This window comes from Magallana gigas, chromosome 2, assembly GCF_963853765.1.
Source record: "Magallana gigas chromosome 2, xbMagGiga1.1, whole genome shotgun sequence".
In the NCBI taxonomy this organism is placed as follows: Eukaryota; Metazoa; Mollusca; class Bivalvia; order Ostreida; family Ostreidae; genus Magallana; species Magallana gigas.
The window spans coordinates 59,752,793-59,775,883 of NC_088854.1; the positions used below are offsets into that span (position 1 = coordinate 59,752,793).

Below are 23,091 nucleotides of genomic sequence, written 5' to 3' on the forward strand. Positions count from 1 at the left end.
GGGCGCCAGGCATGAGAAATCTCCCTTCGGGACATTTCTTTTGTTTGGGGGACGTATGTAAACAGATAGCCATGCTATGACCTTGAATTGCTAGTATTACATAATAGTCACTATGGTATTTATGTGTACCTAAATACTGCGCACTGAATGGTATTACTGATAATTAACAGAATGAACTATGTGGCTCTTTTAGCAATGCGTAGTATTCCTAAATGATGTTATGAAACCAGGTGCATAATACGGGCATAATAATATCCAAATTGAGAGTTTAACAACAAGTGACATATTTGGCGATTCTGTGTCTGCAACGATAGCTCTAGTACTCTATATTGACTCATGTATTGTGTATTCTATATATTAACCTTTGTAACCTTTTATGCCGTGTATGAATGAACGTATTGTGAGTAAGTGATGCCTCATACTAGGTGGGGGACTCCGAGACCCAGGACTCGGAGACTCAAATCCTGCATCCGTACTCTTTGATTGGCAGTTTTGACGGTTTTGTTACTTTATTTAGAAATAAAATATTAATCTTAATTTTGAACACTAAATGTTCACTCATGATCGTCGTAAATGGGCCGAACTAGTCAGAACTGTCTATCATAAGTAAAATGTTATATATACCCATGTAAAATGATGTTGAACAGATTTAGATTTAGATAGATTCCGCTTATTGAGATAGATTATGAGACTCCTGATTTGGGCTGCTATTAGCTGATGTAATTGTAACTATACGATCACGCTTAATAAAACCGCTTGAGAAAGAAATACTGGACTTGTCATCACTAAGTTTGAGCTGACCCTCAATTGGATCCGTAAGACAGAAGGCTTACACCCTTTTCGGAGTTTACTCCGTTTTCGGAGTCTATTACTCGCTTTTTTTAATTTTCAGTTATTTTTTTGTCGTCCCTATTGTAACGGATGAGCGACAACAAGACAAACAACAACAAGACATCTTAAATTTGACAAAATTTATTAACAAAAAAAAAAAAAAGAAAGAAAAGAGAGAAATATAAACACTTAAGCACTCAAACACTCACACACCTTTCACACAACTAGAAAAAAAATATGATGAATATACAAAAGACCAAAAAATATGATTCAACGAACACCTCTTAACAACTTTTCAACTATCATATAAGAAGAGTGTCCGAATTTCCGGGGCTGTAGTCCTGGACCAAGTACGGACAACCACAACTAAAGTAGTTCCGTCACTACAATCATCATCATCATCATCATCGTCATCATAATCATCGACACTATCGTCAACATCATCATCTACAACACCATAATAAAAAAGACGTCATCGTCATCACCATAATCATCTACTTCATCATCGTCACCGACGACACCATAAACGACATCATCTACATCATCATCATCGACATGACCATCATCATCATCATCGTCTTCATCACCATAACATCATCGTCGTCATCAACAGCACCATCAAATCGCCATCGACATCACCATCGTCATCGATATCACCATCGCATCATCATTGTCCTCACCATCAACAATATGACACTACAATAAGTGTACAAGTGACACCATAACACTATATTAAAAACAATATTGTATAATACATTATATAAGTATCTCACTGATAGTATCAAACTATGAAAATGTATAAATAGTATTATATTAAAGCAACATCTCAAAATATTGTAAGAATATGGTAACTAAGTTATTTAAGTTATTTGCTTACAGTAAAAAATATGGCGTCTGAAACTTCCAGTGACGCACTTCCGCCCGAGTAGTTAAGTGGAAAAAGTGACAATAAATTGTAAAAAAAAAATATAACGCATAGAAAATAGTCCTTTAAATCAGCGTTTCTTTATACAGCAATATCAAAAACTGTACTATAGAAAAAGACGAATTCTATTATCGTTTTACTAACAGCGTGCCAGTTTGCTTGTCGGGCCGTGCTAAAATTTTGTATGCTGATTATCATATTACTCATCGATTGGTAGCAGGATTTTATTGAAGTGTATACTAATTTGCATATGAAGCACAGAACCCAGAAACGCACTGACCAATGACATTACATGATTTGTTGGGTAGTGAATATCAACACGTGGACAGTCCAAAGCTTGTTGTTTTAAAGATTTGAATATATAATGTAACATTACCTAATTATTTAGAAAAAAAAATATATTGTAACATTTAATCCTTTAACGATTTTCTTTTTTTAAAAATTAAAAACAGTATTACAGTATTATTGTAAAATATTACAAATTATGTAAACTTTATGATATTTCTTTTAATGTATTATTTAATTATTTTATTAGTATGCATTGTGCCTCCGGAATTCAGCATCAGGGGTTACCTGCAAAGCTTGTTGACCAATCACATTTGTGGGTCAGTACACGTGACAAGTTTTAGCGTCATTTTGGACTTAAGTTGTCAGTGTAAATGAACAGAATTTCTCGTCAGAATTAGCGTCGAAAGTTGTTGTAAAATAATCTCCCCTTATATTGGTTATTTCAAGTCATTTACTAAAATGACTTGAAGTCGCAATACATGTGTTGTCTCATCTTTTAGCCTCTAGCCAGATCAGAAAGTATTACATAAATACAGAACCTTCATCTACAAAAATATTTCATGTAAAATTATGACATTATTTAAATGAGATTAGATATAAATGAAATATACTCAAAATATATACAGGTAAAATAAAATCTCAAAACTTATACAAAATATGTACAGAGAGCATGCTGTAATAACAGCCATATTTGTTGTTGAAGATAAGTAAGACAAGCAAACTATAGTAAACATGTATACCTATGTAACAGTTCACACAGCTATTCTCTTGCAAGTCATTTTTGTTAAGGGATTGGTTAGTCGGATGGACAGTTTTTGTGAAAATTCACATAAAATGTTCACCATCACTGTTAGCTTGTTTCAGAGACTGTGACTTTGGCGAATTTTTCCGTGTACAAAAACAATCGCGCTTTCTCGTGGTTCTTAGCTCGCCGAGCATACTAGTGATGACCGCTGGAAGCTGTCCTTGGAAATTCACGGTCCGGAATTCGAGCGCTGAGTGGTTTATGTCGTTAGAATGAAACGCAGCGACGTTAGCAATGATTTTTTGCATTGACCAGGCCAGGCAGTAAGGCGGGCTTAGATAGATACCGGACGCCCAGAAAGGTTGCTTTAACAAAGATGGTTGATTTTTTTTTGCTTTGCGCAAAGCCTCCCGGAAATCGATTCCTGGTTAAATTTTGCTTTTATTATTTCTGTCATCAGCGCTAATTTTTTCCGATTTGAAACATATAGAATGAGAGATGGTCTTCTAAAGCGGTTGTTGCAGACTGAATTGCATTTGATTTGGGGATATTCCCACTTCGTACAGCTTTCACGTATTGGAACGCAATTATTTGTGAGTAACACAAAATGCTTTTACTTCGCATGGAAAAATATTGGATAGGGTATCAGAAGCCATTGCAAAATGTTCAACTTTGGGTTAAGGCACTGTGTAATGGTCACATGTATCGTCACCTGGGCAGTGTCCGCCCTTCTTACAAACACTTGGATGAGTTAGGACAGTCTCTTTTTAGTGGGTAGCCTCCTAGCAGTTAGTACAAAGTGAGGTGCGTTTATTCGAAGGTTGACTGTAGTGGTATATGAAACACTGCAACCCTGCATATTTGCATTGAGGGGACAGACATTTGTCTTCCGAAAGAGCGCTAACATAGATGAAGCGATTACCATTCAAAATTTCACTAAGTTTTCTTGTTTTGAGGTGTCTAATATTGTCATACTTTAAATCACTGTTGAAATTTAGATCAAACTGTTTAGCAATTCAATGATTTCATGATCATCTACAGACAGATACACTCCTTTAACCGTAATTTTGAGCACCTGATCAGACGGCTCATTTGTGCCTGCGGAGAATGGGTTGATGTCAAATACACAAATTTGTCTGTTTCGTATATCAAAGCCTTTTTGTAGAAGTTTCGATTTGCTGATGATCGGTTTGACATAGACCCGCTATACACCTCTATCTTTTTTAATGTATTGAATATCGGACACAACTTCGCTTGTTACCACAGAGAGTTCTTAATCAGAAATACGATTTGCTTCATCTGTTGTAATCCCATTAAACTCTTTGTCCTTAAAATATATAGGTTTCAATAGCTCGAATTTCAATCAATTTAACCCTTCGTTTTCCCGTTAGGTAAAATAATTTCACTCAGAACGCTGTTCAGTTCAGCTCGATGCATTGAATACAATTTACTATGTTGTACAAAGGTTTCAAGAAACTGATCGAAATAATTTCCAAAGTCAATAAGAAAAATAATTCAAAGAAAACCTATATAAACAATCACAATATATACAAAAATAGTGAAGAAGATTTTGCCAAAAGTCTTCCGCTATAGACCTCTATCTTTTTGAATGTATGGAATTTCGGACTCAACTTCGCTTGTTGTCGCAGAGAGTTCTTAATCAGAAATACGATTAGCTCCATCTGTTATAATCCCATTGAACTCTTTGTCTTTAAAATATATAGGTTTCAATAGCTCGAATTATAAAGGGCAATCAATTTAACCCTTCGTTTTCCCGTTAGGTATAAGATAATTTCACTCAGAACACTTAAGTGAAGAAAACAATAAAGAAAAACTATATAAACAATCACAATATATACAAAAATAGCGAATGATATTTGGCCAAAAGTCTTCAAAATCCCTCAGGAACTGCCAATAACTCGGAGCGTGGAACAAACAGGACCTCACGGTTACCGTCATTTGAGGTGGTGTTTATTTGAATGTTATATCCAAGTACATCAGCTATATACTGAATTTTATCCCAAGTAGCAGTTTGTATTCTCTGGCAAGAATCCCTTGCCAGTGACTTTTTGTATGAGTTTAGAGCAGCATGGAGGTCCCCTGTGATCTGTTGACAGATCCCCAGGATCTCCCAGGAGATGTCTCTGTAATATTCAGGTACATACAGTCCCTGATCATGGTGGACTAGGACCTGTAGCTCATCTAGAGCTGCTTGTGATAATGTTGTATCAATGTGTCTGTAACACAAGAACTCTAGGAAGTGTAACAGTACAAACACTGGGATATGTAATTTATGCATTCTGTTCTGTAGACCAGACTGTTGTTCTGGTATTAATTCACTGATATAGCAAATGTTATTGTCAAGTCTAATATCCTGGGCTACAGCCTGTCTCATCTTTGAAGACCAAGTTTGTCCCCCTACTGCCTCAGTATACCTCTCTCTGTCTACATGTCCATCATACATCAGATATGGCTGTGCTAACTTGACCTTTGTCATCTCTATAACAGATAAAGCTTCCCTGTATCTGAATGTCTTGTAATAATACATGGCAATGTACAACATGTCAGAAACACATCCCAACTTGGCTGCTAATTTCAGCATTTGACAAGATATTCTGTCGGCGATATACATCTGCTTGTTGAAACCTGTGTAAATGCACATGGTGTGTAATACAAAAGCAATACATTGAAGGTTGGAAACTGTAAAATTCTGTAACGGGACAACTTGATAGTGTGTAAGGGGCGAATTTATTAGCTGCTCGATTATGTGCATGACTTTGCTAAGACAGAATAGGTCTCCTGTAGTTGCACCAACTTTAGAAGACTGGTCGAAAAGTTCTACATCATAATCAACTTCACGCCTCATTATACTTTCATCTGTACAAATAGAAAGTCTAGGATTGTACAGGGCATCAATGATGTAGGACCTGATTGAGGAACTCTGTAACAGACAGGCCAGACCTTTCTTGTACAATTCATGTAACTGTAGGAACAATCTGTTTTGTGCTGAGCCATGGACCTTTGTCAGAAACAGGTTGTTTTGTGGAATGAAAAAGTTTGGACAATACCCCTCGAATACCCATTTAAGGAGGAGTTTAAAGCAGACCCAGAAACCGGCCAGGATATTTTGTGGACACCATTGAGGCAGTGTGTTTTGTTGAATGGCCCAGAAAATTGTTGTCTTCATGTGATAGGAACACAACAGTTTATTGGTATCATCTAATTTGGGATTTATAACTTCATTTAAGAACAGTTTTAACAGTCCATATGTCAAAAACTGAGAGTGGTTCATCGAGTAAACTAGTTTATATTCTGCCTGAGAAAAAGACATTCTCCATTCTTCATGTTCATGTGGGCCCAATGGATGTCCTATCGCTACAAAATGACATCCATTTCTAATGATGTCATCGACAACTTCAGGAGCGGGCCAAGAGTGACACCTGTTTATCCATGAAGAGGCAGATAGAGGCCAAAAATCACACACAAAACAGCAGGCAATGTCTACATCTATAAATCCTGTTGAAATAGTACCACAAGGTCCATGTGCAGTAGAATAAGGCAGTGCAGAACAATTTAACTGTCTGTATTTAAAGCTAGATATGTAGAGTTTGTCATTCATTTGGACACATGCTGGTGTGACAAATCTTTTTGTTGTCGGTGTCAGTAATAGAAGTAAAGTGAATCCTGGTGGACTCTCAGAACTGTCAGAGAGAATCAAGGTTGTAATGGCTGTGTTGTAATACTCAGACTGAGACGTGTCCATGATCACTCGTATGTTATTTGACCATTGCATCAAGTCGAAGTCTGATCCTTTCAGTCTAAAGCCTTCTCTCCTACTTCCACTTGTCATTTTAAAGTCCACACTACTACACTTAGGTGTCAATCTTCTTTCAAGCATCTCGCTGATGTCATCCGTTTCTCTCCTTATGGCAACCTGTTGTGAAGTTCCTATTATCTCACACAGTCCCACAAACATTGATCCTGATATGTGCTGTATTCCCTCACACCTGCCATTTTAAAGACATCTTTATTATAAACGCAACGATTGAGAAATAATTCTTTATCATTCCAATATTACATTTAATATAATTTTAAAGTATACAATATATGTTAACTGTTAATTAAAAATTGTCTGATTTATCTGAACTTAATTTAAATTTGTCAGACCACCTATGGAAGATTCCCAGTTTTTATCATGTTGACATTAAAAAATACTTTAACGTTTTGTTTGAAATAGTATATTTTCAAGGACAGATTTTGACTGAAAAGTGAGAACTTCATGATTGGCACTATTAAACTTAAGTAGTAACTAACTGTTTATAATGAATTGATTTCATGTTGCGTGAATGCCTAAAGTAAACCAAACGAAGTGTTTAAATTTTTATATGGTAGAATTTATCTTTATATCACCAATTAGATATAAGATTTCAACCTAATATCCAGTCAACCAGAAGTGTAAGCTTATCAGCTTCTAAATTATATTTTGCAACTATGTGTGTTATTTTAACAAAAATTAAATCAGTAGGAATCTTCAAATTTGTAATGTATACATATACATACAAGTTGACTGACAAAATGAATCCCAATTAGAACCTATGAACACCCGATGTCATGTTTTTCATGTTATCAATGGAATTGCCTCGAACATTATATTAGAAAAAAATCTTGTTACTTGAAGCACTGTAGTGCTAACATGCATCTACTAACAGAACATTTTTATTTTAGATACATTCTAGAGAGAAAGTCCATTTTGTAGGTTAACTATTTCTACACAAATGAAAATTACCATGATCTATTCAGGTAATTTTCCTGTAATTTTGCATGATTTTTGTAACATACATTTTGTTCTGTCAAATATCACTTTACAGGTATGTCTTAATCTTGATAATTGGAGTTACTCAGGAACAAACGTTTACTTTTTATTGATTTTCTTTTCTTCTTGATATTCTATTTTCAAAAACATCAAATAAGGGTGTTGCTATAACGCTATACAGAAAGTGGAATAGAACGGATAATGGAATTGGTTTTTTGAAAAAATGATGAATACTTTATAAAAGTAACCAGAACTAATAAAGATTGTCATAATTGTATTTCATTTTGAATGATTGTGATTATGAGATCTTATAATGCAAGAGTGCATAACTATCATTCATGATTGAATTTAAGGGAAGAATCAAAGTACTGAAGTACTGTCGGGAGTTGAATTTATTGATTATTATCAATTTTAAAATCAATGTTATGCAAATTTTTATAATATGAATTTTCGAACTTTTCCGGCAGGAATTTCGAGAAAACCCCGTATGAATCATGTTATGTAACATTTAAAGATGGAATTAATTCCATCAAACAAGTATCAGTAATCGAAATGTTTCTAAAATTGTACACGTCTGGATCCAAGCAATATTGAACTCTAGTCTCGTTTATGTCGGATATTTTCGGAGACAGCCGAGCGTCTGGTTGAACGAGACTATATTGAACTCTAGCGTATGAATACATGCAACTACAAAAACAATTGAGTTGTTCGTACTATATAAAATCTGACTATTTTCAAGGTATTTATAGATAATTTTCTTTTGAAAAACAATGGTACAGCATACAGTACACCGAATTTATCTATTATTTTCAAGATCTACGTCTTGTCAGCGGTGGTGATTTGTGCTTAGGTCCAAACACTGTTTCACTTTCGGTTTGCCAGAGTAACTGCATAGGAGAGTTGATTAAAATCAACTCCCAAAAAGAACATTATACAATATTTCTCATTGAATTTAAGCAAAAAAAAAACAAAAAAAAAAAAACTACGTATACCAGACAACTTTAACTAGACTTGCTCAAGACTACATGTTTAATGATTTTGTGCTCTTTTGAATACCCAATACTCAAATGATGAAAACCATAGAGACTTGTAAACAGTTCCAATTCATTGACAAAAACGGAAGGTATATGGATCATGATACAGCACTGCAATTTGGTGCTACAGAATCGATGATAAGTTGGGAGGTAATGTATGGCAATAGGGATAACCAAGATGTCACAAAGTTAAAACAATTTCTGATGAATAAAAGCAGTTGTCTTTAAGTTACTTTAACTTTAAATAAATGTTGTAAGTGCATAAATATTTATAATTATTTATGCTAAAAAAACGGTTGTGTTTCGATTTGTCAACGTGGAGTGTTAAATTCTTAACAATTGAGCTGGCACTCTTTTAATTTCAAAATTTACGTTCAAAGCATTGTGTTGGTAATTTTCCATTTGGCCTTTTTTATTAGAAAGACTCGGGTTAAAAACCAAAAAATGGAATTAGACAACATCTTCGTTTTGAGTGAATAACAAGATTAAGATGATGTTTCACTTATCTTTGCAAGTCCAGAATCCATCTTAGGAACTCAAAGTAAAGTGACATAAAATCAGGCAAAAAGAAATAGAGTAAAATCACGAATTTTAAATATAAGGTTAAAAAATAGACAAACTAGGAATTTAACAGATATGCTAAAACAATTTAATTTGGGAACAGGTAATTAGACATCCCTCGGGGAGGCGACAGATTAGATTAGGAGGCTGATAAGCCCTTTGCAGAGTCTACAGGTCTCTTTGCTTGATACCATTTAAAGGGCACCTCTAGTCAAAAGATTTTATTTCATGAAAATACTTAACTGATCATTAAAACAAAGTCTTGAAAAAACAACAAGTTTGTAGGATTTATGGTTGAGCTTGAATAAATTAAAATGTCAAACCTCACTGAGAGTAATCTTTCGCTCGGCTGTTTCTGCCGACGTCACAAATGTGTCAAACTGCAAAGGCAGTCTCTGTTGATTTACAAACTAAGTATTTTTATCTATTATCACAATGAACGAAGTCGGGTAGAAGGTGTGTTTCGGGGGGGTGTTTAAATACACATTTAGATGGAGTGTCCGAGCTTAAAATTTTAATTCAAGAAAGAACTACATTTGATCCAAAATAAAATGGATTGCCTTTCTCATGGGAAATTGACATACATGTATATCTGTTAATTTGCTATACGTACAAACTTCTTTCTTTCATAAAAAAAACCCCCATAATCAATTTATTAAAGGAGATTCAATCATATATTTTTAAAATAATTATTTTACACAAAATATTTGCCATTAGAAGTTGGACTAGTATAATTATACAGGATACTTTATGGACAGTTATAGTGGTCTGAATTAGAAGGGCAGAATGTGAAAAATGTTTTACCCTAGTTGGTGCCAAATTTTCAACAAAGGAAACATTCATACTTTATAAAGAGTTCTTATCTAATTATTGGCATTACATTCAGAAGAGCGTTTGATGGGGAGAAATACTGATTCACTACAACCCTTATCAAGCATGCTACAGGTACTGTAAGTTTTCCAGTATAGTTGTTGAGAGAGAGAGAGAGAGAGAGAGAAGAGAGAGAGAGAGAGAGAGAGAGAGAGAGAGAGAGAGCTTTTATTGAATACACCTCGTGCATGTATTTGTATTTTTTACTTACTTGCAAAATGGGTCTATGATTCCCAGGGGGTGTGGGGTGTTTAATTTCCAAAGTATATCATAACATTCACGTGTACTATATCAAAATGGAAATTGAATTCTGGGAAAGGGGTTCAGAATGTTACCTCTACCTACCCATACAGAGAGAGAGACACACACAAATATAAGTATCCTATTGTATTTTTACATTAAAGAAATGTGTAATCGAATCATATTTAATTATGAGCGAGTGATTTCTACATGTGAACAAATCTAATCTGATGAGGCAGACATTAGAAAATGTTTAACTTTATTAAGATAAATTCCTCTGATAGTTAGTGATATACTCTCTGACCATAGAGAGTCTAAGGCATCTAAAATATTTTCATTTCATTAATGACGGTGTTGAATCCTAAGGAATTGTTACACATGTGTGGGGACAGGATGCTATTTTTATTGTTATTTGCATCCTATAGGTTAATTGTATATCTTCACTAAAATAATCTTTAATGATTTGTAAAATCTTCCTTTACATTCAAAAAACATCACTTTCTCTTTTAACACTTCAGTTTTACTAATTGTGATGCATTGATGCTGGTGTTTTACACTTTGTTTACATTTGTTAGGTAGCACATTCCTCAACTGATAAGGGACTTTTTCAGATGTTTTTTTTTCAGATGTGCTTTTCCATGCAAAGGGAGAAAACGTAACATTTAATTGCTTATATTCGCTTAACCAGTGCAGATGTCAGGGTGCGAATTTTTTAAGCTTTCTCAGATAGATCAATTCTATCCTGCTGAAAAAAATGCCTGAAGGCATCCTTTAGGAATGATAGAGAGCAGGAATCAAAACTCCTAAAGCACAGTGGCAAGAAATATAATAAACACTCTAAAACCAAAACATAGAGACTTGAGCAACTCTAGCTGCAGGTCTGTATCTCCCGGTTACAAAAAAATTGGATGGACGACATGGAAGCTACAGTGACACGCATTGTAAAAATTGTGTTTTCATTGCGCACAAAAATGTGCGCTAGATTTTGACCAATTAACTTTATTTACACGCACATTTTCTGAAAACAATTAGTACCACTAAAATTTTCATGAAATTTACCACTGATATCGTCTCTTTACTTGTCTCAGACTTTCTACGCAACACGTTACCGATCCCAGAAAATCAAGTGTGTTAAATTTACATCGTGATCGAGAGTCGCCATTCTTACATGTAAACAAAGTGCACCATTTCAGTTCAAGGAGCTGGTGGTGGTGTTTAAAAGACTATCATAGGAAAAGTAATCTTTCAATAAAATAATTCGTATTAATAACTACTCATTTATCATAACGTACAATGAGCAGCTTGTATTAAGGATAACATGTCTAGTCCATTTTTCTCCCTATTCAAGCGATTAATTGGTAATTATATATTTTCCGTTTCTATTCGGCTCTCTGTTCCGTTCTCCGTTCCACGTTTTAGCTACACTCCCATGCAGCTATTAAACTAACAGATTGTAAAATGTATTTTTTGTCATGTGCTGTTTATTTGAACAAATTGTTTTCACTTACATTGTTGGGCAAAAGGAGTCCATTTTGTACGGCAACAACATTTACACCTTCGTAACAACTGAAAATTACCATGCTATATTTAGGTGCAGTAATTTTCTCTACCGAGTATTGACTTATTGATTTTTGAGACGTGATTTTGTTCTGCCAAATATCACATTTCATGTAAGTCTGAATGTGATCACTCGGGTATGACACGAAATGACATATCTAGTTAATATGAAATTACATGTCTTTGAGGCTTTATGCTGGAGTTTAATTTCAAAAATCAATTTATATTTAATTGGGAAAATGAGAGAGAGTTTAAACTATATATACCCCTGTCAACATAGATCTGGTAAAACTTAAAATTGATCCCAATTCTTTGCTATATTTACTTTATGAAAATTTTTGTCATTGGATGATATTTGTACACCAAGGGACACTTATTAAATTAACAGAACTGAATGCTGAACATGAGACTAAAAATGCTGGAGATGGTTAAAATATGTATGAATCAGTTTTCGGGCCATTTTTGAATACAGAGGGTTGCATACAGAGCAAAGTCCAGTAAACATCTTACATAAAAGTATAAGTTTGCCCTGAATATTCAAAGTGTAATTTTGGCCCTGTTGATTTGAGAGAATATGTGTTTCCTTTTTGGCAGTTTTTTTTTCAATTACTTGGAATTGAAGAAAGAAGGCTGGTGTAATAAAAAAGGATGGTTTGAATCCAAATCTTTCATAAAACCCATCTAAAGTTCAGATACCATTGTTGTTAAGAATATCCTCTAAAAACATTATTCCATTCTTATTCCACTCTGAGAAAAAGATTGGTTTGTTTTCAATACGTATATGATTGTTAAACCATAGACACTCTGTGAAAATAAGAGGATTTAGACTGATTTCATTCATACATTTTCTTAATATTTTCCATGAAGTAATAATATTATGGTAAAAAGTAGGTAACCTGATTGTAGAGGTTGACAGACTACACCATGTTAAGAGGAGATCGGTGATATTCATAGTTTCTGTGAAAGCATTTATCAACTTTTTCCACTTTGCTTCATTTGCTTAAAAAATTCTTTAGATCCAATTTAATTAAAGTGACTTAACTTGAATTTCAAAGTTAAGAAATTTGAATCCACTATCTTCAAAACTTTGACAACTAATTGTGTATTTTATTTTAGGGATTTCCGAATTCCATATAATCTATTTATTTCTTTTTGAGCCAAATGTATTATATTATCTGGAATTGGGATTACAGAGGCTACCTATACAATGCTAATGATTTTGTCACCAAAAGGTGATAAATTGCGCATTTTCTTCAAATTGTTCTTCTTGCGCAAGATTAAAGGGGCATGGTCACGAATATGGTCAAAAATCATTTTTTGATTTTAATGTTTACAACGCCTCAGTAAGGCATTTTTAATAGGCAACCAAAATTTGAGTGTCATTTGTTGAGTTATAAGCAAGTTGCAGAGCTTACGATTCTTCGCTATGTAAACAAATCTTTTGTTTACATTTTGAATGTTCAAGTGAAAATTCCCGTTTTAGACCTATAATGAATGTGGTAATCGTTAGGAACTGTTTATTTATGCTTAAAATGAATAAGAAGATAGACAAATCAGCTTGAAAAATATTTTTTTCTAGTATATTGAACCTATGTAAACAAAAACAGGCACATGCCTTGTTAACATGACAAAGAATTGTGAGCCCTGTATCTTGCTTAAAACTCATCAACTGGCACCCAAATTTTATTTGATCATTATAAATGCATTTCTAAAGCATTTTAGATAATAATAACAGAAAAATAAAATTGGATCAAAATCGTGACCATGCCCCTTTAAGGGTTACTTTTAAGTCCTCTAAATAAGTTTTCAGTTTTTTATTTATGACATTGTTTTCATTTCCACTGTTAAACTAGATACCTAGAGTGAAAAAATCCCCTTTGGACCATTTTACTGGCAAAAAGCCTGGTTTATGATTTCATTTTTATCTTATCCATGTTGCTTCAGTTTTGTTTAGATTTATCTTTAACCCAGATAAGCTGTGAAATGTTTGCATGATATTCAAAACTTCAAAACCTGGTTCTCCATCACTAAGGAAAAAAGTTGTATCATCAGCGGATTGAGCTGGCACTTTTCCGATCGTGTTCGGTATTTTTGTACTACTCATGAATGTATAAACTTTCAGAAAATTACAAAGTTCTCCATTAAATAAATCTAATTATTTCATTAAAATTAATAATTACGTATAACCTATCACATAAATACATCGCAACGTGTTACATGGTCAGCCTTCAATACTATTAAGCATGCGTATTTACTGTAAACAAAACACATGCAGGGCTCGCGAAGATTCTCCTGTACATGTTTGTTGATAAAAATATGTCTTTTCTACTTCTCCCAGGTAATAGTTTTTTAAATAACCACAATTATTATTTTGTAAGCATGTATTTTGCGTGCTTGTCATAGGAGTTGACTACAAGCTAAATTTATTTTTGTAAGTGAGGCTCCTTGATGGGTTATTTGACTCATTAACAGTACCGATCAGACACAACCTAACAGAAAGTAAACCCCAACTAAACCCTGGGTTTACTTTCTGGGTTTACTCTGGGTTTACTAGATTGGACCCAGAGTAAACCCCAAGTAAACCCAGAGTGGACCAGAGAGTAAACCCCGATCAGAAGTATACCCTGAAAGCAGACGCTACATGTGTATTTGGAATATACAAGGGGCAGGAATCACAAGCAGTAGGATGGAAAGATAAAAGACGGGTCTGCTTCACACTTCAGTGCGTATAGTTGACTCCAAAAGCAATTCTCGAGTAAACCCAAAGTAAACCCTGAGTGGACCCAAATTTTCAAAAAGTAAACCCAAAGTAAACCCAGAAATTAAACCCAGGGTTTAGTTGGTGTTTACTCTTGTGTTAGGTTGGGTCTGATCGGTACTGTATATCTGTTCATTTTAAAATGAACCGAAATTGGAAAACCATTAGTAGATTATCGACAAAGGGATCATATGTTCCGTTTAGAGAGTCCGTTTTACCTCATATACCACGATGATCGGAGTCGGGCGAATATCTTGTAGTTTTCAGCACATTTCAATTACTATCAATCAAAATCCACGTGGTACAAATAAACGATATAAGATTAATCCGGTTTGTACTACTCTTAAATTTCCGGCAGCTCATAATTGCATTAATTAGATGTGTGAAAGGTATTTTCATCTATTTCAACTTTTACAATCAACGTTATTTCTTATTTCCTAACGAAACAATGGGTAAATCTGAAGTTATTCACACATGTGTTTTCAACTGTACTGTCTCTTTAACAACTGAGCTAGCCCTCTTTACGTCCAAAGCTTGAAATATCTATTGTGTTGGTCATTTACCGTTTGGCCTATTTTTTAAGGCTGATTTATGTTCAATCACTACACCTAATGGGATAAGGATATCTCTTCTTTTTGAGTGAACAAGATTTTGCCAATGCTACAGTTATCTTTGCAAGTACATAATTTCAAAGAAAAGTGACATAAAATTGTGCAAAAAAAGAGAGTAGAAATCAAAAGTTTTATAATAATTATAAAGTTAAATAATTAATCGATAGGAATTTAACAGCTATGCTAGAACAATTTAATTTGAGATCAGGTCATAAAACGTCCCACAGGGAGATGCCTGATGACGGATTAATTTAGAAGGCTGATTAGCTTTGTGTAGGGTTTACAAGTCTCTATTATTTATAGCATAAAGGAGAGCAGGATTAAAAATTCCTGAAACTATCCAAAAGTATTAAAACACTCAACAAACAGAGACTTAAACAAGTCTAAACTACAATGTTTTTATCCGATCAAAAAAGGTTGCTTTCAATTAAGATAATGAATCTTTAAGATAAATGTAACAGATAATGTAGCAAAACTTTTCAAGTACTCTATCGTGTTTATATATAAAATATAGTGTAACCTGTGATGAAATCTATCAAGTTAAGGTGGTTTACTTTGATCAAGAGATTTCCATGTGGATGAAAATATATAAGAAATTAGTATGAAGACAACAAATATAAAATCCTCAATAAGTTTTGAATTTCTGACTTACATATCCAACGCCTTATCCAACAATTTCGCTAAGCTGTTAGGACATTTCATATTGTAAAACAAAAGAAAAATAAATTTATTCTATTTACTACATTTTATCGAATTGCACCTCTTATCTTTTTTGTTCTGTGCCCAAGCAAACCTATGCAATATCAATTTGTGTGAGATTCAGTAGAAAATAATATAAATGAAATACCTTGTATTGATTATGATTCAATTATTATTTCGTATATTGAGTATCAAATCTTAAAAAGACCATTTTTAGTTTATTTTCCCTCTTTTTCAATTGATTAATTGAAAATATATATATCTCGTTTCTGTTCCGTGGTGCTCTCTGTTTCGTGTTCTGTTTTGCGTTTCAGCAACATAGAATGCTGCTTATCTACGATTCTGAAAGCTAACAGATCGGAAAATGCTCTATTTGTCATTTGCAATTGGTTAGAACAAATGGAATGTTTTTTTAGAATGTAAACTAAACAAAGTCTTCATTTAATTTTTGTTTTAATTTTGATTACTATGACGTATCTTTTTTCCAATCAGTATATATAAGTTCATTTTATTTCTGTTGTGAAGTTTAATATAATAGAGGCATGCGCATGTGCAGTTTTGCTTTCTAACACCCTGTCAAACATATATGTTATAAGTTTAAAAGTTCTAACATTTTGAGTTAGTTTCCAAAAATTTAAACAGCAAAGATCATGAAAATTACCAAAACATAATATATATAATTTACAGAGGGTTAAATGAAATGATCTCGGGTGTTTAAAAGCTTGAAGGGATGAAGTACATGTACTCACAGAGGCATTTATAACAATGAAAGAACCTTTGAAATATACTAGCATTTGAAACAACATACTGCTAACATGCATCTTCTAACAAATAACATATTTTTTGTTACTTACATTGTTGGGCAAAAGGAGTCCATTGTGTAAAGCAACTAAATTTCTCAACTACTGCTTCGTAATAACTGAAAATTACCATTCCAACTTTAGAGTGCTAATTTTCTCTTCCGAGTATTGAACTTATTGATTTTTGAGACGTGATTTTTGTTCTGCCAAATATCACATTTCATTTAGGTCTGAATTTGGTCACACGCGACGGTTATGACAGGAAATGACGTGTCTAGTAAATATCAGATAACATATCTTTGGGTCTATCTGCTTGAGTTTAATTTCAAAAATCAATTCATATTTGATCGGGAAAATGAGGGAGAGTTTAAACTCCTTTCAACATGGGTCTAGTAAATATTTGGAACTGATCCCAAGTCTTTGCCATTTTTACTGTATAATAAGTTTTCGTAATTGAACGATATTTTTGCATAAATGGATACCTAAGAAATTAACATAACTGAATGCTAAATCTGAGACTAAAGATGCTGGAGATGATAAAAATATTTTTGATTCAGCTATCCTGTTTCAAGCTAAGTCTAAGTTTTGACTTGTTTTGATTACACCAAACTTAGATTGATAACGCATCTTAACTTGATATTAAATAGCTTGACAGGTTGATTTTTAGCAATGCAAGACGGGCTGGAAAGCTTTGAAAGAGATTAAAGCTTTTAGCAACTCGTATATGTAAAAGTTAGTAGTGATTTTCAGACTACTGTAAATTCTAGTGCGTTATGCCATACACAATCAATTTTAAAGCTTAATATTGATTATTCTACGACGTACTGTCTATGTATTTAGAGAAGTGGAAATAGGACAGAGTCATTATAAATCGAACTATGGCTTCACCTTTTCAGATTGAAATGCCTGTCATCCATTACTGAGTCTGATAAAAATGAACTGGATGGTTAAAGTGTTTGACGATAATAAATGCAGTACAGAGTATCATATTGGAATATCTGGCATTAGTTGCTACCTTATTTAGATATAAATGATAAATAAAATTGCATGGAAATTGTTTTTCAGATTATTAGGACGTATATAAGTGCAATATTTAGTTTTATAAATCGTTCAAAACAACTTCTAAAAGTCTAAAAGTAGGTTTAATATTTAAGAAAGAAAATGACCCACTTGAACTTTTATGGTTAATGGTTAATGTTCTATGAAAACATAGCTTAAAAAATGAAAACATCCAGTTTTACTTTATCGATGCTTTTTCTTAAACAAGTTTATCATTCCTTAGTAATTAGTAGCTTTGCTGATGTAATTTTTTTTTATTCCCTAACAAATGAGGATATATCATATTTTAATACCGGTATCATTTTCAGTATAACATATACGTACCGTATGTAACTTGTCGAGGCAAGATTTGCATTTTTATTACATATTCTAACAATTAATCTGATTATTCTGCTTGAATGATGAGATGTTCTCTTATAGAAGGAATGTTCTCCTTTTCTCTGTATTTATATGAAGCAGAATTTATTCAAAAATTGTACGTAAAAAAATAAATCACTCACTGTGGCTTTTAATTCAACATTCAGGTGTATATCGACAATGTATTATTAATTAACAATTGTTACCTACATCGTTATGTCGACTTGAAATAAACCAATGAAGTTGAAATAAAAAATAGCACAGAGTCTGCGTCATCTGTTTTAAAGTTGGATATATTACTGGAAATGGACATTGATGGTAGAAACAAAACTTTATCATAAACGCGAAGACTTCAATTTTTCCATAGTCAACTTTCCTTACTTATGTAGCAATATACCTTTATCACCTGCATATGAAGCTTTTGTCTCTTTGTTAATCCAATACGCAATTCGCATGCTATGCTCTACGTAAGAACAGTTTCCAAGGCGAGACAAGCAACTTAGAGATAAGTTGTTAAAAAGGGCTATCAACAGTTTTGACTGAAGAAATCTTTTCGTTAGTTCTATGGTGAAAACACAACGACCTTGTCAGCAAATATGATGGTAATGTACAACATGTCAGAAACACGCCCAAACTTGGCTATTATTTTCAGCATATGTTGCATGAACTATTTTCACTAAACACATCATTTTGTTGATGCTTTTGTTATTGTACATGATATTTTTAATCGATATGCAGTGTCTAAAGTAAGGAAGCTTTAATTCTCGGCAATGAGACAGCTTGAAAGTGTGTCTGGGCTGAGTCTATTAACTGTTTTATTTTGTATATGACTTTATGTGACTTTTTGAATGCCACATAGCTCTTTCATGAAATATTTCAGCAGGAAGAGACCCACGGACAGGTTTTAAATTATAATCAATTTCCCACTTTATCAATCTTTCATCAGTACAAATAGAACGTCTAGGATTATCTTAGACAAAAGTGATGTAGGACATAATAGAGGAACACTGTATTGGACAGTCAAAACCTTTCTTGTACAATTAATGTAGCTTTAGGAACAATCTGTTTTGTGCTGAGTCATGAATCTTTGTTAGGACCATGTTGCTTTGTGAAATAAAAAAGTTTAAAAAGCATTTAAAGCAGACCCAGAAACCGCTCAAGAGATTTTGTGGACTCCATTGAGGTATTTTGTTTTGTTGAGGTCCCAGAAAACTGTTGTCCTCATGTGATAGGAACACAACAGTTTATTGGTTTCTTCTGATTGTTGATTTATAACTTCTTAAAAGAAAAGTTTTAACAACTCATAAGTTAGACAAGAGGCCCAGGGGCCAAATCGCTCACATGAGAAACAATAGCCTTATAGTAGATCTTGCTGAAAACAATTAAAACAATCGGACAATTTTCATCAACATATTTTTATGGTAAAAACCAAGGCCCTTTTGCTGTTCAAGTATTTGTAAGAAGATTCTTCTCTGTTCCTACATACCCCCCCCCCCCCCCCGTGACTTTGTAACATCCCTTTTCTTAATTTTTTAATAATTCTAAATTATCTCACCTTTAAAGAAGGTGTGGCCCTTCATTTGAACAAACATGAATCCCCTTCACCCAGTGATGCTTTGAGTCAGGTTTTGTTGAAATCAGGAGAAGAAGATGAAAATTTACAACAACGACAACACCAACGCAAAACACAAGTGACATTGGACACATTTTGATCAGAAAAGCTCAGGTGAGCTAAAAACCGACAGTGATTCATTGCAGAAATAAGTTTATATTCTGCCTGAGAAAGAAAAACCACTTCTAGTTGGTGGGCATACTCTAAAACCTGGCCCCATTGGCCTGGTTTGGCCTCAAAGTTGGCCTGGCCTCACATTTAGTCTCAAAATTGGCCTGGCCCCATGTTTTGGTCTGGCCTCAAAAGTTGGCCTGGTCCCTAATTTAAGCTTTTCAAAAATGTTTGGCCTCAAATTTTAAAATTTCTCTTTTTCTCATGTTCTTACATTAAGATTGAATTTTTATTGATTTCTCTTAGAAATTCAAAATTCAATGCTTTTTCAATGTTTAACGAATAATCATAAATATATATATGACGAATGATTGATTGTTCAGAAGTGATTAATTTAATCCATGTCTAAACACTAAAAAAAATGACATGCATGTACAGCACTGCTCTTACTATTGTTAAGGAATATATCATGCCATCAATACCAAAGCGATTAACTTTAAAACTAAGAGTCGCCACCCCCCCCCCACCCCCCCCCCCCCCCCCCATCTCCAATTTAAAAGTTAAACATCGTTTTAAGAGATTGACCTGATTGGTATCCAAAACATTTTGTAAACTGTATACAGCATTAAATTGTTATCAATGTGTAATGCAGTTTAAAATTTGCAGTTTGTTTACATTACCTGATCAAGCCGAAATTTCCCTCCCAAGCAGAAATTCGATATCAACCTTTTCTGTCGCTAATCTAACACATTGGTGTCAGATACATTGCTTATCCTGTCATTTAACATTTCACACGGTCTAAAAAAAAACACGGTCTAAAATGGCATTTGTGAACGACTGCAGCATTGCATCCTCCGATAACCTGACTCAGTGATGGTCATTAATCATCTTCTCCTGATTAGAGTAGAGTTTCATGCATGTATTGTTTGTATATTTAGGAAACAAATATTTTCCTCTGGAGAATTGTCATTATCAGAATCTGAACAAAGCAAAACATTTTGTGAGCTTTGATGTTGGTTAGAATAAACGAATATTGACCAGTCTTCCATTATTTTTTTCTCAAACAAGTCGCTGGTAAAAGAAGAGTTACATAGATAATGTCTGATCCTGAATCCAGTTTGATAAAAAAAATTATTGCAAAATATGCCAAGGTTATAAAGGGCAAAATCACATTCTTAAGTTCTTAAGAATTCCAAACAGACTGAATAAAAATCTATTAAAATAGAGTACTTGAAATACCTGTCACTGGCGTCGGAAGCAAGTTGAAAGTGGGGGGCTAGACTAATCCTCATAAATATGGAGGGAAAAAAGAATAATTCCCAAAATCATGGAAATCCTAATCCCGTGGGAGGGGGGGGGGGGGGGGGGGGGAGTATACCTGTACTTCAAAAAAAGATGTTTACCTACCAATTCCCCCCCCCCCCCCAAAAACATGAAATTCCTAATCCGTGGGGGAGGGGGCTAGTATGTCTAGTATGTCTATGACTCCAACTTTTCAATCTTTCAGGGTATATTTAGGAACAATTATCTTTGCTGCAAGAACAAGTGGGGGGGGGGGGGGCTGAACCCTCTATGATGCTAGGTTCCTAATTGTTAGGTCTAACTCGGCAAAAAAAGTGGGGGGGGGGGGCTAAGCCCCCCTACCCCCCCCCCCCGGTTCCGACGCCTATGCCTGTAGTTATAAATATACATTGTTCGTACTTTGTTTTCAAGGTAACTATTATTTTTAATAGACTATCACTATAAGACACTTAAAGCCACCAAATGGGATGTTGTGCATTAAAAAAAAATCAATAAAAAATCAATAAAAGCATCAAATATGTAAAGAAAAAAATAAAAATGAATTTGAGGCCATACATTTTTGTAGAGGCCAAATTTGAGGCCAGGCCAATTTTTGAGGCCAGGCCAAAATTTGGGGCAAGGCCAGGCCAGGTTTTAGAGTATGCCCTAGTTGGTGCCCTATTACTACAAAGTGACAGCAGTGTCTGGCAATGTCAGCAACAATTTCCGTAGCATCTGAAAAAAAAATAGAAAAAAGGGATTCTACTGTTAAAGAAAAGAATGGAATCTTATTCATTATTATTTGCTGTTAAAATGTACTTAAGAAACTAAGTTACAATGGCTTCAAATCCAATAACTTCACAGAATTTCTAAAACAAATAAATGCTTACATAATTGCATTTCAATAAACTCGACTGTGTACTCCTTTTGTGGACAGTAACCAGAAACAATAGAACATTTAATGTCTGAATGCTACCTCAAAAATGAATTTTGGGACAAAATTAAATACTGGCTTGATGCTTTACAATTAAATGTGAATTTTGATAACAAATCTATCTTGTTTGGTAAATATGTAAACTGTTACACAGCACCTTGAAAAACAGTATACAATAACAACGCCTACATGGTCTAATGTGTACTAGAATTAAGATACACCGCTGAACAAGTTAACTCTCTGCATGTAGAACTAGATATGATGACAGTAACTAAAGTAAAGTGAATCCTGGTGGACTTTCAGAACTGTCAGAAAGAATCAAGGCTGTACTGGCTGTGTTGTAATACTCAGACTGAGTCATGTCCATGATCACTCGGCGGTTGTTTGGCCAGTACATACATTGTGTCCACATCCGATCCCTTCAGTCTGAATCCTTCTCTGTAATTTCCACGTAACATCTGAATGCCCCCATCATTTGGTGTTGCCGGTCTCTTTACCATCTCCCGAGTATCTCATATAAAACGTATAAAAACCCTACATTCAGACGCAGTCCCGCTAACACTGAAAGAATCAAGTCATATTAAATTGACTGTGCTGTAATACTCAAATTGAAACATATCCATAACAACTCAGTGGTTGTTCAGTCACTTCATAGAGTACACACCTGATCCCTCTAGCCTGAATTTTTCTCTGTAACTTCCACTCAACATACTCCGTTATTAGGTGGCACCTGTCTCTCCAGTCTCCACCATATCCATGATGTCCCTCCTGATGGCCACCTGTTGTGAGGTCCCCATTCTCCGACACAGTCCCATGAACACTGACATGCGCTACATTGCCTTACGTGACATATGTCATAATTTACAGTATACAGGGATATATTCGCCCCCGTTTTATTTTTGCCCCTTTTGCCCTCGTTGTCAAAGGGCGAATTTAAGTCTGGGCGAGCTCTGTATTACAAATAATATCTCTGTCAACACAACTGCATCTGTGCGAATTCCGAAC

General features: G+C 34.2%; 1 protein-coding gene across 3 annotated transcripts; it reads right to left on the minus strand.

The window, feature by feature from the left end:
- Positions 1–968: 968 nt before the first annotated feature.
- Positions 969–16,945, minus strand: LOC136273219 (uncharacterized). 3 transcript variants are annotated; one of them, XM_066077559.1, is made up of 3 exons: positions 11,816–11,885; positions 1,709–6,796; positions 969–1,527 (listed from the first exon to the last, which is right to left on the minus strand). In XM_066077559.1, exons 1-2 carry the CDS (start codon positions 11,854–11,856, stop codon positions 4,681–4,683), a joined length of 2,157 nt encoding a protein of 718 aa, XP_065933631.1. In that variant the 5' UTR covers positions 11,857–11,885; the 3' UTR covers positions 969–1,527; positions 1,709–4,680. The 3 variants fall into 3 exon arrangements, with proteins under 3 accessions (XP_065933631.1, XP_065933632.1, XP_065933633.1); XM_066077560.1 differs by having other exon boundaries at positions 969–1,558; XM_066077561.1 differs by lacking the exon at positions 11,816–11,885 and adding an exon at positions 16,787–16,945 and having other exon boundaries at positions 970–1,527.
- Positions 16,946–23,091: the final 6,146 nt, after the last annotated feature.

Excerpts from the sequence above, each read along its gene's own strand:
- LOC136273219 (XM_066077559.1), bottom strand. The coding sequence starts at position 11,856 with ATGTTGTTGCCGTACAAAATGGACTCCTTTTGCCCAACAAT. Across the intron at positions 6,797-11,815 it reads GACTCCTTTTGCCCAACAAT|GTGTGAGGGAATACAGCACA; the intron begins GTAAGTGAAAAC and ends TTAAAATGGCAG.